Here is a 14,880-nt window from a genome sequence, read left to right on the forward strand (position 1 = left end):
TTTTCTTGGTTTCCGGTATATACAGATATCTAAATGTCTACTGATATGAACAAATTCCATGAATGGATATTTCTGGCAGGGCATATAATTGGGGTGATTGGTTTCAGATAGAGATTACAATTTTAGGTTAACAAGGTGAGGAAGCTGGACAATGCAATTGACTGTGTTTATAATTCATATGTTTTGTATATGTTCGTTCTAAGGTCTTCCAACAAATTCGGGATTGTCTTAGATATTTATAACCACCATAGATTTGTTGGGTCTGATGAGACCGACAGAATTATTTGTGCGTTATAGAAGATCACTCTTTATTGCTTAGTATGAATCACATTTCTGGTTGTCTTTTCCCAGCCAAGAATCATATCCACATCAATAACTCGTACAGGAACATACAGGTAGTCCTCACGTAACAATAGTAATTGGGGCCAGCAACTCTGTTGTTAAGCGACATGATCACAAAGCAAAACATCACATGACTACACTGATTTACAATGGCAGTAGCGATAGTTCCAGTTGCCATTGTTACATAATTGCTCTTAATGGCAGTGTCCTTAAGTCACACGATTTATCATTTGTGACCTGCTGTTTTCCCCATTCACTTCATTTGTAAGAAGCCAGCAGTGAAGGTCATAGATGGTGATCACATGACACAGAATACTGCAAAATTTCAATAGCCCGAATCACAATACCCTGTGACCACAGGGATGCTGTGATGGTTGCCACCATGAGGAAGGGTTGTAAGTCCACTCATTGAATGCTCTTGTAACTTCAAACAGTAGCTGAACAAGTACTCACTGAATGTAAAGGGCTTTTTGAAAATAAAATTTTACATCACAAAAGTAAACCATGTGGATATCACAATGAAGTATGTTTTTAATTTTAATTCCAGACATCCCACCCACCCCTAAATTTGGAGAAACACTATATGGTGGTTCAAGATGTCTAAGCAATATGGTCCTGAAATCAGCCAAGTGGAATTCATACCTTAATATTTTTACTTGTGTCCAAGCCTTTCATGAAGTTCCGGAAGCTGTTCAGAAACCGTTCGGCAGCACTTCCCTAAAAATAAAAATGAAACTTTAAAAATCCAATTAAAAAAATAACTCCACTGATCTCCATTTAATGTACACCTTAGTAATAGCAATAGCACTTAGACTTATATACTGCTTTACAGTGTTTTTACAGCCCTCTCTAAGCAGTTTACAGAGTCAGCCTATTGCCCCCAACAATCTGGGTCCTCATTTTACCCACCTCGGAAGGATGGAAGGCTGAGTCAACCTTGAGCCTGGTGAGATTCGAATTGCCAAATTGCAGTTCAGCAGTCAGCAGAAATATTCTGCAATGCTGCACGCTAACCACTGCGCCACTGTGGCTCATAATCATATCAACAAGGATGCTATGTGCGTTTTTAATTTATTTTTTGCTGCATCCCCAATATATGATGATATATAGATTCAAAAAGGAGAAGAAATTCCAAGCATCCTCCTGGAACAACTTTTACTCAAACAGCAAAATTCCTTAGCTATTTACCTTGGCAATTTCCAAGATTTTCTTCACTTGATTGATGGCATCATTGACCTCTTCATGACGAGGAAGCACAATAGACCCACCAGCTCCCAAAGAAAAGCCACCATATCTATGAACAGACGAAAGAAGCTGTTGTAGAAGGCTATTTTTGTAAATGTTTCCTACTCAATGACTTTTTATTTTTGGCATGATTTACAGCTTTCTAAAGTTGAGCAAGACAATAAAAAAAATGTGCTGCAACCTTCAGCAAAGGTAGATGTACTTGTGTATATGTAACACAGAGGGGAAAGCCTGATTATAGATAACTCAGGAGATAGATCTCCATCCCACATGAACCAAAAGAAGAGCAGCCACATAGATATTTCTCACAGCTACCACACTCTTCTCCTTCATTAAAGTGAGTTCCATACAGAACAAATGGTGAGCTATGAAATTGCATTTGGGTATTATTCATTTATTGGCCTCATTCTCTCCAATTTGGAATGTCCAACCTTTCAAGTTACAGAATAGCTGATTATAGTATTATAATTACCATACTGATCATAAGTGTATAAGCGATTATAAGTCTAAATTGATTATTAACTGATTCATTTCGTTTCATTCGTTTCATTTATTGGTTTTGTATGCCGCCCACTCCCGAAGGACTCCAGGCGGCTCACAATGAAATGGGGAAGGGGATAAATAAGACAATACAAACAATATTAAAATAAACAACAGTCGCAAATGAAATGGGGCTGGACACTTCAACAGCCCCTAGCCTGCCAGAACAGCCAGGACTTGGTAGCTTTACGGAAGGCCGGGAAGGTAGTAAGGGTCCGGATCTCCACGGGGAGCTCGTTTCAGAGGGCTGGAGCAGCAACAGAAAAGGCCCTCCCCCGGGGGGTCGCCAGCCGACATTGGCTGGCAGATGGAACCCGGAGAAGGCCGAGCCTGTGTGATCGAATCAGTTTTTGGGAGGTAATTGGCAGGAGGCGGTCTCTCAGGTACCCAGGTCTGATGCCATGAAGGGCTTTATAAGTAATAACTAGCACCTTGAAGCAAGTCCGGAGACCAATGGGCAGCCAGTGCAGCTCGCAGAGGATAGGTGTAACGTGGGTGTACCTAGGTGCACCTACAATCGCTCGCGCGGCTGCATTCTGAACTAGCTGAAGTCTTCGAACACTTTTCAAGGGCAGCCCCATGTAGAGCGCATTACAGTAGTCCAGTCTTGAGGTAATGAGGGCGTGAGTGACCTTTTTTGCATTCTCAACTTTGCCTCAACAACAATGTCTCTTCTCCATTTACGTACAATCAATGGTTTCTATTTAGATTTGTAACATGTAAATGTACATTGATAAATGTAACAAATACAACAATCAATGCCTTATATATACATACATAATAAATTAAACTAAATGATAATATAACAGGTATGGGCTTGGCACACTGTATGAAGCCAGCTATTTTTGCTTGTAAACCATGGTTTAATGGTTCTGAGTTACAAATGAGCCTGGACATTACAACTCATTCGATCAGGTATGGATAAAATAAAACACATGTAATTGCAATGTGTGAACACTCATTTCACGCATTCTGGTGAGTGACATTGTCTCTCAAAGTGTAGCCACATCATATTATTGGTTGAGTGACTAGGTAAGGAATGGCCTAAAAATAAAGCCAAACTGGAAAAATCCATAAAAAGTAATTACAGATATGAGTAAAGCTCTTAAGATCAGATGACACTCACAAAGAGAGGGGAAAAAAGGTATTTACCTGAACTCATTGACCCAATGCTTACTCTTCAAACTGTGGGTATAAAAAGCAAAGAAAAACTCATTATATTAGGTCTAAGTCAACCAGTTCCAACATTTGATTAAAAAGCCTTTTCAATAGAAAGGGGACTAGAGAGCCATTCTTTACACCAGGTGCATAATATAATATAATGTAACCCTTAAAATCTTTTAATTGTTATTCTTCTGACAGAGAATAATGAGAATTGTTACTTGGAAGTTCAAGCAGAAAAAGAATACATGATTTTTTTGGCCAGCAGAGGCATCGCTGGCTAGTCCTTTGATATTTCCAGGCCTGCCCCGCTGGCCGGATTTAAGCACCCACAGGCCGGATGCAGGCCATGTGCCTTTAGTTTGACATCCCTGACCTAAAAGGATGCTACCAGAGCCTCCCTTCTGCTTTGGGGTTCAAAGATAAGAAAAACAGAATGGAATACATGTAAACAACAGCCTGATAATCATAGTAAAAGGTGCTATAAAGAAGAGTAGCAACAATAAGCAAGATGAAGCACCTTTTTCCAATGATCTGTGCATAAGTCTTCACCAAATAGTCAGAGATGTTGCGCCCCGTCAGATTCTGCAGAATATCGGTGGTCTCCTGGATTCTCTGTAGATAGTGCAGGAAGAGGAAAATAGAACACTGAATAAGCCAGGATATGATTGGTCCTGAATTACCACTATTGTCATGTATTATAGAAATCAGAAACCCAAGCCTGCTATGAATATTCTACATTTCATCTTCTACCCATTGCAGAGGTCATGAAACCTCTGAAATATATTAAAGGTTAGCTAACACTAGGTTTTAATTTCAAAGTTTCTTTTTTTCTTCTTCATTCTAATACTTCATATTCTAATGAAATAATTATAGCAGACTAGATACCAGTAGTTATAGATGCACCTCATTTTGCCCAAGTGACATTTCTACTTCACAAGCTGCACTAGTTAAGGGTTCTGACTGTATCTCTAATGCCTTCATGACAGTAGACCTGAGTAATTATGAGCCCTCCTTTCTCCAATTGTCTCTGTCCATCTTGTATAATTATTTGGCATAATTGGCTGCCTGCACGCCCTATTGCTTTTTTAGTAGTAATTTTATTTTAAAAATACAATTACAACAATAGAAATGAATGCAAATTAAAAAAAGAAAGGTAAAAAATTGAAGATGTGGGGAAAAAATTAGAAAAGAAAATGTATAAAGAAACACCTTCCCACTTCATCACAAGTATAAACTTAGTAATTTCTCACATCACACAAAGTAAAACAAATGATCTCGTGTTTCCCTGATTTTATCTATAAATAAAGCCTTAAAGCCCCATCATTCTGTCCCAATATGCAAAAGTCTATTAAGGGTTACTGGAGATAACAACATGTCTATTTTAAACGATCAAATAAACCAACTTTACCTCTCTTCTCTTTATTTTTAACAAACTTGATCTTTACCTCTTCAAATAATACCTTGGAACTTGATTTCTTTTCTTTTCTTTTCTTTTCTTTTTTTGAGTTTCTCACAAAATTATCCAAACCTTTAACAGTCCTGGTTTTTTTTTTTTTTTTTTGGTAACTTCAATATAGAAAAATTATCCAGGTCACTCTCTTGGTTTGTAATTTGTATATCCCTTTTAATTACTACTTAATTTAATTCTTCTTGTTTCTTTTGTATATAAAGGGTAGCATCTTTTTCCATAAAATTCTTGTAGCCTGTTACTTTTATATCCACATTCAGATCAGTTCTCTTGTAAGGTAAAACTTGTTCCTATTCCACAACCTCTTTTAATCACAAACTATTTATAGATGCAGATATTCTTACAATTAACTTCTGGGCTCATTGTTTAAATATATCCTTCAATATTTAGACAAATCCAATGTCTTCATCTCCTAGAGCTCTAAACCTACTAGAGACCAGTGTCCTGTGGTCTTCACACAAGGAGCAACTGCCTGGTGCACTTGTGGATAAGCTCAAATCTTCTTCTTGTTTGGAAAGAGATTATGAAGAGGTGGTTTACTCAGCAGCTCTTCAATCATTTCTCTCTTGGAAGTCTCAAGGCCTTATTGTTGAAACAATGTCATCTTATAAGATTCAGAGACAGTTGTCTATGGTTGATTCTTCTCCTCTGGAACAATATCATCCCTGAAAACCACATGGTCCAGAGCTTGCTTGCTTAAAAGCAAGCTCCAAAGATATGACTGTTTTAGAAGACCTTTACAGGGTGACTTGTGATCCTGTTTGCTTAGATTTATATCTACATTTGGAACTGTAGTTTCCTTTTTTTAAAGTGTCACCATATAGTTGTGTGCCATCTCAAATGACCACAGCAGCTTATAAATGGATTACATCAGTGAAATAATTCACAGTTATCTACGGTCTATCCATTTACCTCCCTACCTCCTAGCAGATGTTTTAGCTGTCAGGCATTAAGATTGGAAGAAAGTATATCCCAAGTGTTAACCACATACCTGCGGAGGAGGTAGACCACCAGCCCCAGCAGGACACACTGGAAGGATTTTCTTGATATTGCTGTTGCTACAGATGCACAATGGGGAAGGATTCTTCATTGTCCAATTGCCTTTCTGGAAGATTTCCTTGAGATTCTCAGGTATTGGATCTTGGCTCCACTCTTCTTTTCCCGCAGAACAAGGAAACCCTCTGTAAAAAAAACAAGACCAAAAGAAGAGACTTTCATTCAGAAATCTTATACTAGCCAAGCAGATGGCAGGACTAAGGAGCCCCGTTTCCTATCACCAGTTATATATACCCTGTTTCCCTGAAAATAAGCCCTCCCTGAAAATATTGCAACACAGCAGTAGCCATGAGGTGACCACATTTGCTGCCTTCTGCACCTCAAAAATAATAAGATCTCCCTGAAAATAAGGCCAAGCATTTATTTCGGGGGTCAAAAGAAAATAAGACCCTGCCTTATTTACAGGAAAACATGGTACATGGATTAGGCAAGTGATTAATCCTTTATATTTACATCTATTTGCACTATAGGCATACACATGACCTGAATGTACTTTGTAGAACAACTTTCAAGTATGAAATCGTAAGAGCTCTACCTTAAAACAGATAAATAGCGACTTGTGTGGCTGCTAAGATTTTATTGAGCTTTGCCCGAACCGTTCCAGTTACATTGTTTGGGCCTGCAGCTACCCAACTTTTCCATCAGGTCAACCACTAGTCATATCAGTTAGGATTTCTGACAGCTGTAGATTCAGCAAAAATTCAGTATGCATTCGAAAAATTCTTGTCAGAATTTAAGAATATAAACCAAAAACCACATTAACAGAATTTAAGAACATAAGCCACATTCTGTAGCGGCAATCTATTTTTCCCAGAATTACTGAACACACAACACGGTCATACTAGTAATTGCCAAGAGATCCAGGATGAATTCCAAGTGTTTTCCGGCTCTTCATTTTACAAAGTGTTTTACTAATATTCCACTTACGGAATGGAGTATCCTTCCATGCAACGGGTCCCGAAACCAGGTTTGCTGAGAAGAGCGCTCAAAAGCTTTTGAGTCGTGGCGTCTTTTGGGGCATCATTGCTGTGAATGCATCAAAAGGAAACCATCAAGGCTTAAAATTAATTCAAAGGCAGAGGAAAGAGAAACACAGGAATAAGAAGAATTCAGGAAGATGAAGCTATTTGTTTCACTTAAGATTAATGTTCCTTCATGTTAATTGCATAACCTTTCCATGTTTATTTCATCTACATTCAGAATTCCCAGAAGTATATGATATGATATATTTATAACTTGATATTAAATTTGTTTTGCATTGTTTATCACATGTGACTTAATCTGTGAGTTTGATCCTGCACACTGTAACATACTAGGTTATATCAGATTTCTTGAACTATGGTTTACTATTTACCTGATAAATGTATACTGCTCATCATACATCCAAGGGTGCAATTCTAGGCTGGGATATTTTCCAAAGGGAGGAACAATCAGACTGAACACAAGAGCAATGCAAACGAAGATGGCAGGGAGGACAATCTGAAATGATAGGAGGGAAGAGAACAGGCTCACACAATTGTTCAAGAATAACAGCTTTCCACAACATGCTAAAAACTCGGCTCCTATGATTTCTAATATTTAATCAGCAATGTCAAACTGAGCTGCAGATTCCTTTGTCATACTGCCTTTCAACAGCAAAGGAAATGAATCATCCAGGAAAAAAAGCAAATAATTGCACTTTTTGGGGGGGGGGGGAGGAATCCTTCCAAAGAACATGGCCTTCCCCCGACATTTCAAACTTCATCCTAAATTAAAACTGTTTAAAACTTCGATGTGATATAATTCAGCAGAAAAAAATAGAAAGGCATTATTCATCCTGCAAATTAGCTTTCTTGTCAATATAGAGTTTAATACAGTGTTTCTTTCAACCCCTGAAATAAGCGCTTGGCCTTATTTTTGGGGAGGTCTTATTATTTTTGAGGTGCAGGAGACAGTGAGCGTGGTCACCTCATAGCTGCTACAGTGTTGCAATATTTTCAGGGAGGGTTTGTTTTCGGGGGAGGGTTTATTTTAGCGCATGCGCTCAAAAGCCCGATTGAGCTTATTATCCGGGGAGGTCTTATTTTCAGGGAAACAGGGTATATATTGGTGCTAGATGGGAAATAAGAATCTGATTTTAACCCCTTAAGTGTAAACCACCAGCATTCAAGTTTCACATTGAGAAAACTCAGCTTCCAAACAGTAGTGATCAGTAGTAATTGATTTACTAAGCAGAAAAGGAACTAGTTTTTGAAATTCCTATACTGATAGTCCTTGACTTATGACCATTTATTTGAGAACCATTAAAAGTTACAATGACAGTGAAAAAAGCTTACACTTACAACTATTGCAGTGTCCTCCCATGGTCACGATCGCCATTGTTGGGGGCAATATGCTTATTCTGTAAACCGCTTAGAGAAGGCTGCAAAAGCACTATGAAGCGGTATATAAGTCTAAGTGCTATTGCTATTGGGGCTTTCCCAACTGGCTTCTAACAAGCCAAGTCAAAGGAGAAGCCAGATTTTCTTAATGACCACATAATTCATTTAACAGCTGCAGCCATTTGCTTAACAACCGGGGTAAAAAAAAAGATAGTTAAAATTGGGCATGACTTGGCAATGGAATTTCCAGTCCTAATTCTACAATACCTGTAGAATTGAACCCCTCCGAGAGAACCCAACTCACCTGGGAAAAAATGCCCTTTCTGCTGCGCTTGGCAATAAGCAGCCTCTTCCAAAGCAGAGCTACAAACTGTTGCTGGGCCAGCTTCCAGCCCTTCATCTGACTGGATCCTTTGCTATCCATCCCACTCAGAAGGTCAGTTTCCCGAGATTCTGCAGGCAAAGAATTGAGAGGCAATGAAAACTTGCATCTATTTCCCTAAGTTGAAGAACTTCTAGGTAGGACACCTTGGTTAAGCATCTGCTTAGAGCCTTGAAACCTTTCCTTTCTTACTTAGCATAGGAGAATTGCATGGCTCACTAGATGTAGCTGCACTACAACCACTCCCAGTGCCCGAGGCAGCATGGTCAATGTTTAAAGGGAGTAGGAGTTGCAGTTCAGGGACATCTAGTAAGGTTGCTAGATTTTCCATCTCTGCAACAGATAAATTTTCCCTCCAATGACCTAAAGCAAGAGATACATTTTTGAACTGGAAGCCATGCTGGAGCTAGAAGCAGCAGCTGTCAAAAGAAAATCAAGTAGCTGAAACACCAGCCTGGCACCTGCATTTTTTAATGCTAAACTTGAAGTTATGAATTTCCAGTGATAAGGCTTGGGGAACTGACCCTGACTGTCCTTTCCACAATCAGCTACCAATTTTCCACCGTGTCGTTATTGGTTTATTTTGACAAATTTGATTCACACATAGCCATGCATGTCACTTGATTATTCAGTATCACTTTGTAGTTTGCATCAAATAGCTTAAAACTAAATATATTTCTTCATAGTCAAGCTTAGGGAAGGTAAGTGGTTGCCTTGGCCAAGTGCACCTTATCAGCATGGGACACAAGACAATGAAGGGCAGAGGGGGACCGTAAATGGTGGAATACAGGGCATCCAGAAGGACAGAGACGGGAGGGAGATAGGCAGGTGCAGGGAGCTGAATTCAAGGCAAGCATGGCAGGGCAGAAGCATGAGGTCCTCGCCTAACAAATGCAACTGGGACCACTGGAACTGCCATATGGTTATGTCATACTTCACCTCAGCTCTGCTTAGCAACAGGAATTCTGGTCCCAATTACTGGTTAGTAAGGAAGGACTACCAGTAAATTAACTCTGATGTCAATTTGGGGGGAGCCTCTTATTTCTTGGCTCTCAAGTTATGTACATTGGGTTTTATGTGTATGTGTGAAGTTCACAAAATTTCTTCCAAACTTGGGTGTGTTGGGAAGTGATACTCTCCTGAATTACAACAACCTACCCATAACCTCAAAGTTCTTATTTGAAATAAGATCAACAAATCATGCATAGCAAATAAACCTAAGCTTAGAGTTGGTCATCAGTTATAAGTACAATATACCGTATTTTTCAGAGTATAAGTATAACCTTCGGGATCAGGCGGCCTATAAATAAAATTAAACTTACAAACTTACTTACTTCCCCCCCTCCAAAAAGAGGGTGAAAATCTGGGTGCATCTTATACACTGAATACAGCATTTTTGGCCTCCCAAAACCCTGCTCCCTTCACAAATATGGCCGTGCAAAGGGTTTGGGAGGCCTGCAAAATGCTCCTAAGGGCTGGGGAGGCAAAAACAAGCAAAAACCAGGCCATTTTTTGCCCCAGCCCCTAGGAGCACTCTACAAGCCTCCTAAAGGCTATGCATGCCCTGTTTTTGGGGAAAAAGCGGGGCCATTTCTGTGGTCATTTTTGCCTCACAGTCCCCAGGAGCACTTTGCAGGTCTCTCAAATTCTCTACATGCCCAATTTTTCACAAAAAATGAGGCATGTAGAGGGTTTGGGTAGCCTGCAGAGTGCAAAACCTTTTTTAAAAAAAATTAACCTCTTCAAAATCTTGGTGCATCTTATACTCTGAAAAATATGGTAGTTTTTATCTCATACAAGCAGAGAAACATGGAAGCTTTCCACTCTACCTGGATCTATGTCAGAATCGTTGGGATCAAAAGCATCGTCCTCTGTGAATGGGTGAAGGCAGCTTTGTCGGTCTCCAAAGACTCGGTTTCTTTTAGCGGGCAATGTGCCGTCTGAAAAGAAAAAAAATGTCTATCAAAACTGAAGTCACACTGTCCAAACTATTACACTTGTAAGTTTTCTGCTCCATTTTCCTTTTATTTTTAAGAGATTTGTCCAGCCAGGAATTTCCCAGTTTTATTTCCCAGAAAAGAAATAAAAGTTGCTTCAAGGAAGTGACATGTCATTGTTTCTAGAAGAAAGGGCAATGGGATAGAAGCACAATGATGTGGGTAAAGGCCAATTTCATCAACATTTGCTTAGTGGTTTTATTTTGTGGTTCTTTGATTCTAGGGCAGGGGGAATCAAAGGTGTATCGTGTCATCATGGGACATAGCGCAACTTTTTCCCCATTCGCTAAACCAGGTGTGACCAGCGTGGGATGCATCCGGCCTGGAGGCTGTGAGTTTGACGGCCCTGTTCTAGGGCTTGTGAATCTTCTCAGCAGACTCTCAAATGGTACCAGCTTTTAGCACACGTCAAACTATTTTTGCATGGAAGCTGCAACATTGGAAAGATGCTGACAGATATGTCAATCCAATTCACATTACGAAGCACCTTATTACTGACAGATCTTTCTGGAAATCCCCCTTGCCAGCATAAACCTTTTTTACTCCATAGGTTTCAAACACAATAGCTAGACATCAAGGGCTACCACATGAAAGGAACATTTAATGTACAACAGTACTGATTTTAGGGCAGCATGTTGTATTAATAATATTGTTTATTGTTATAATTATTTTTTTAAGGAGAAGTAGTTTGTTTTTTTCCTTTTATAATGTTGTGCAGCTGCATTAACATAATTCCAAGATACATAAAAAAAAGAAATATAGAAAATATAAAAAAAATCTATAATCTAAATAAAATTAGGTACTATACATGTGAAAAGTTATTATATGTAAAGAATATACCAGATTACAATCTATTGCTGTTAAGGTAAATCCTAAAAACCAACCAAGTAATACAATTGTGGTTTCTCTTCTGAAATTCTATTAACTTTGTTTCTAATGTGATAATTGAACAGGCTTTACTAATCCACAACTCAGTTGTTATATTATCTAAAGTTTTCCAGTGTTGCACAATTATTGCTGTTTTACCTGAAGTCTCTGCATCCACACCGTTATCATCTGCCACCTTGAGAAAAATCTGAAAGACAAAAGTGATGTCTTTAATCTATGCTGCTTTATGCTAAGCTATGTTGAGGATTTCTCTTCAAGCTTCTACAGCAGGGGTGTCAAACTCAAGGCCTGCGGGCCGGATCCAGCCCATGCGGTGCTTAGATCTGTCCCATGGGGCCGCCCTGGAAACAGCAAAGGACCAACCCACGGTGCCTCTGGCAGTGAAAACAGAGTTCAGGAGGGCTAAGTGCAGCCCTCCTGAGCTGTTTTCAGCTGTGATGGCCTCCTGCAGCTCTCTGCCAGCGAAAACAGAGCTCGGGAGAGCTGCGGGCTCTGTTTTCGTTGTAGGAGGCAGTCACACCCAAAAACAGAGCCTGGGAAGACTACAAGCGGGCTTCAGGACATTGACCTGGCTGTGCCCACACTGGCCACACCCACTCTCCCTCCCCCCTCCCAAGGTCAAACACAACCCTGATGTAGCCCTCAATGAAATTGAGTTGGACACCCCTCCTCTACAGAATGCTTCTACATAAGCTGCATGAGTCATTTCAATGTTCCAGTTTGGTGTAATGGTGAAGGTACTGGACTAGCAAACAGCAGACTATGAGTTCTAACCCACCATAAGTATGAAAGCCAGCAAGACAATCATGGGCTAGTCACTCATTCTCAGCTTAATCCACTTCACAGGGTTGTTGTTTTGGGAGAAATTGGAGGTGGGAGCATTATTTACAGTTGTGTTAGTCAACCTTGGCAATTTTAACACATGTAGACTTCAATTCCCAGAATTCCTCTGTTGAAGTTGAAATCTGTCTATCTTAAAGTTTCCAAGGTTGAGAAATACTAATTAGCACCAACTTGATTTGTACAAAATAAAGTTAGAACATAAATCTAATTATAATATATAATACCAATTGAATATTTATTATTATTTATAATAAATAATACCAGCTAAAGCAAGCAGGTTCCAACTTGATAAAATCAAGAACATGGTATGATGAAATGTCTCCCATATTAACACTTCAACCAGGAATCAAATGCTTTATGTTTAACCATGATTAATGCTCTTTTATTTCCACAAATTCTTTTTTTTTCCTGATGCTACTCTTCTAAATAAAGGCTAACAATTATTGTGGCCTATTTTAGAACATTTTAAAAATATTTTTCGTACCAAAAAGTGTATTAACAACTTTGGTAGGAGTAAAAGCGTAGCAAAACAGAGGTTTTAAGAAATATTTTCCCTGGTCTTTCTTACTATGAGTCTCTCACTGAGTTGGTATTCTCTCCCCTTAGAGTTAGCAGTCCAACTCTATCCTGCTTCTATGCCTCCACTACAATTACAATCCTAACAGGTTTACACACTTTAAAGCAGCCTTTGCACTCTGATGAAATAAATGGGACAAGGCTACAAAAACACTTGTGCAGCTAAAGCTGACTTAACCTGTTTCACTCATGAACGGAGAAGGGGTTGGAGGCCATGTCATGGTGACATATCAGGGAAAGGGGGATGCAAGGGAAGGTTTTTGATGTGGTTAAGCACAAGTAAGAAAAGATCTCATGGAAGAGAATTCAAGCTCTATGGGAGGAAGAGAGAAAATAATGTTTGAAAAAAAGCTGAGCTATCCCCAAGTGGGAGGCTACATATTTCTTAGAAAAAGGCTTCCTGATTTAGTCCATGACATTTCCAGATAAGGTTAAGGTTAGGGTGACCCAGTTTTTTTTTCCAAAGATCTCTGCAGAGATGCTAGGGCAGGGCAGTTCTTTTCCCAAAGAAAGCTGGGAGGATAGATGAGTTTTTGGCCAACCTCACAGATGGCAGTTCTGATTAGACCCGTACCGCCATGCATGGATGCCCTGATAAGTGTAAGTAAAATCCACAGGCAGAACTCTAGAGAACTGCTCTTAGCATAGCTCACAGTAACATCCGTGGAGATAAAGTCCTTACCCTCATGCTCACCAGAGACATATGAATATTCTCTGACTGCAGTTCATAGCATTGGAGAATTAGATCCATGAATAGCACAAAATTCTTAAGTTTGTATTTATTACTACTACTATTTATTTCTATTACTATTCCAACCCTTAGAAAAGCCAAAACACAGTTTTGCAACACTGCGATTCATTTTATGAGAAGGGGTGTTGGTTGGTAATTTTTGGAGGCATACCTCTCTACCAAGTGTAAAACGGCTATTGGACCAGGGTTGTCTCTTCCCAATTACATTGATCCACCCCACCTGGTTAAGCAGGAAAAGACATACTGCTTGCTGCATATCCCATTGGTCAAATAATTTTGACTGGCGGGATCCAGGAGGAAGGCATTTAACCACTGAGCCAAGGTGGCGCAGTGGTTAAATGCAGCACTGCAGGCTACTGCTAGATCAGCAGTTCAGCGGTTCAAATCTCACCGGCTCAGGGTTGACTCAGCCTTCCATCCTTCCGAGGTGGGTAAAATGAGGACCCAGATTGTTGGGGGCAATATGCTGACTCTCTGTAAACCGCTTAGAGAGGGCTGAAAGCCCTATGAAGCGGTATATAAGTCTACTGCTATTGCTATTACTGCTATTGCTTTCTTGCTTTGTTTTTGCCGTTTGGAACACCTGACCTTCAGAGTTGAGCCAAACCTCTGTTGGCTCTCTCGAAAAGACTTGGCTTTGCTAATTAGCATGGGGTGTGTTACAACCTTGGGGGTGGCTGGTGGCTTGAGGGCACTGCTTCTGCCTTATTAACTTTTTTAGCTGTCTGAATTTTTTAATTCTGGTTTTCACTTTTAATTGGTAAATTTTAACTTTCTTCTTAACTTGCTTTTTCTATCTTATCTGAGTTTTTTCTCATATAGATGTATTGATGATGTTCTAAACCAGTAATGGCTAAACTTTTTGTTGTTGCGCACCCACAATACAATATGTCCCCCCCCATTCTCGCCTCCCCATGCATGCACGTGCAACCCCCCACGTGTACCCACCTCATGTGCCCCAACCCCCACGCATGCATGAGTGCATCCTCTGCATGCACCCCATCCCCATGCATGCACGTGTGCATCCCCCACATGTGTCCCAACCCCCGGGCATGTGCGGTAGAGACCCAAAGACCAGCTGGCCAGCAGGAGGTGCGCTTGCATGCAGAGTGGAGCTGGGCTGGGGCAACAGCTGGTGTGCCCACAGAGAGGGTTCTGTGTGCCATCTGTGGCACGCATGCCATAGGCTCGTCATCACGGTTCTAAACCATCTAGAGTCCCTTGGGTGAGGTTGGCAGTGTAGGAATTTAATAATAAAAACAAGCAAT

General features: G+C 40.0%; 1 protein-coding gene across 2 annotated transcripts in view; it reads right to left on the reverse strand.

The window, feature by feature from the left end:
- Positions 1-14,880, reverse strand: part of ABCA1 (ATP binding cassette subfamily A member 1) — a 126,626-nt gene that overhangs the window by 17,388 nt on the left and 94,358 nt on the right. For both annotated transcript variants that reach the window (XM_032212831.1, XM_032212832.1), the window contains exons 26-35: positions 11,581-11,629; positions 10,387-10,497; positions 8,480-8,628; positions 7,170-7,294; positions 6,743-6,841; positions 5,751-5,940; positions 3,809-3,903; positions 3,280-3,312; positions 1,531-1,636; positions 985-1,059 (exon numbers count right to left, since the gene is read on the reverse strand). In XM_032212831.1, coding sequence (XP_032068722.1) covers positions 985-1,059; positions 1,531-1,636; positions 3,280-3,312; positions 3,809-3,903; positions 5,751-5,940; positions 6,743-6,841; positions 7,170-7,294; positions 8,480-8,628; positions 10,387-10,497; positions 11,581-11,629 — 1,032 coding nt within the window. The remainder of the gene's footprint in view (positions 1-984; positions 1,060-1,530; positions 1,637-3,279; positions 3,313-3,808; positions 3,904-5,750; positions 5,941-6,742; positions 6,842-7,169; positions 7,295-8,479; positions 8,629-10,386; positions 10,498-11,580; positions 11,630-14,880) is intronic.

Source organism: Thamnophis elegans, chromosome 3 (genome assembly GCF_009769535.1).
Source record: "Thamnophis elegans isolate rThaEle1 chromosome 3, rThaEle1.pri, whole genome shotgun sequence".
NCBI lineage: Eukaryota > Metazoa > Chordata > Lepidosauria > Squamata > Colubridae > Thamnophis > Thamnophis elegans.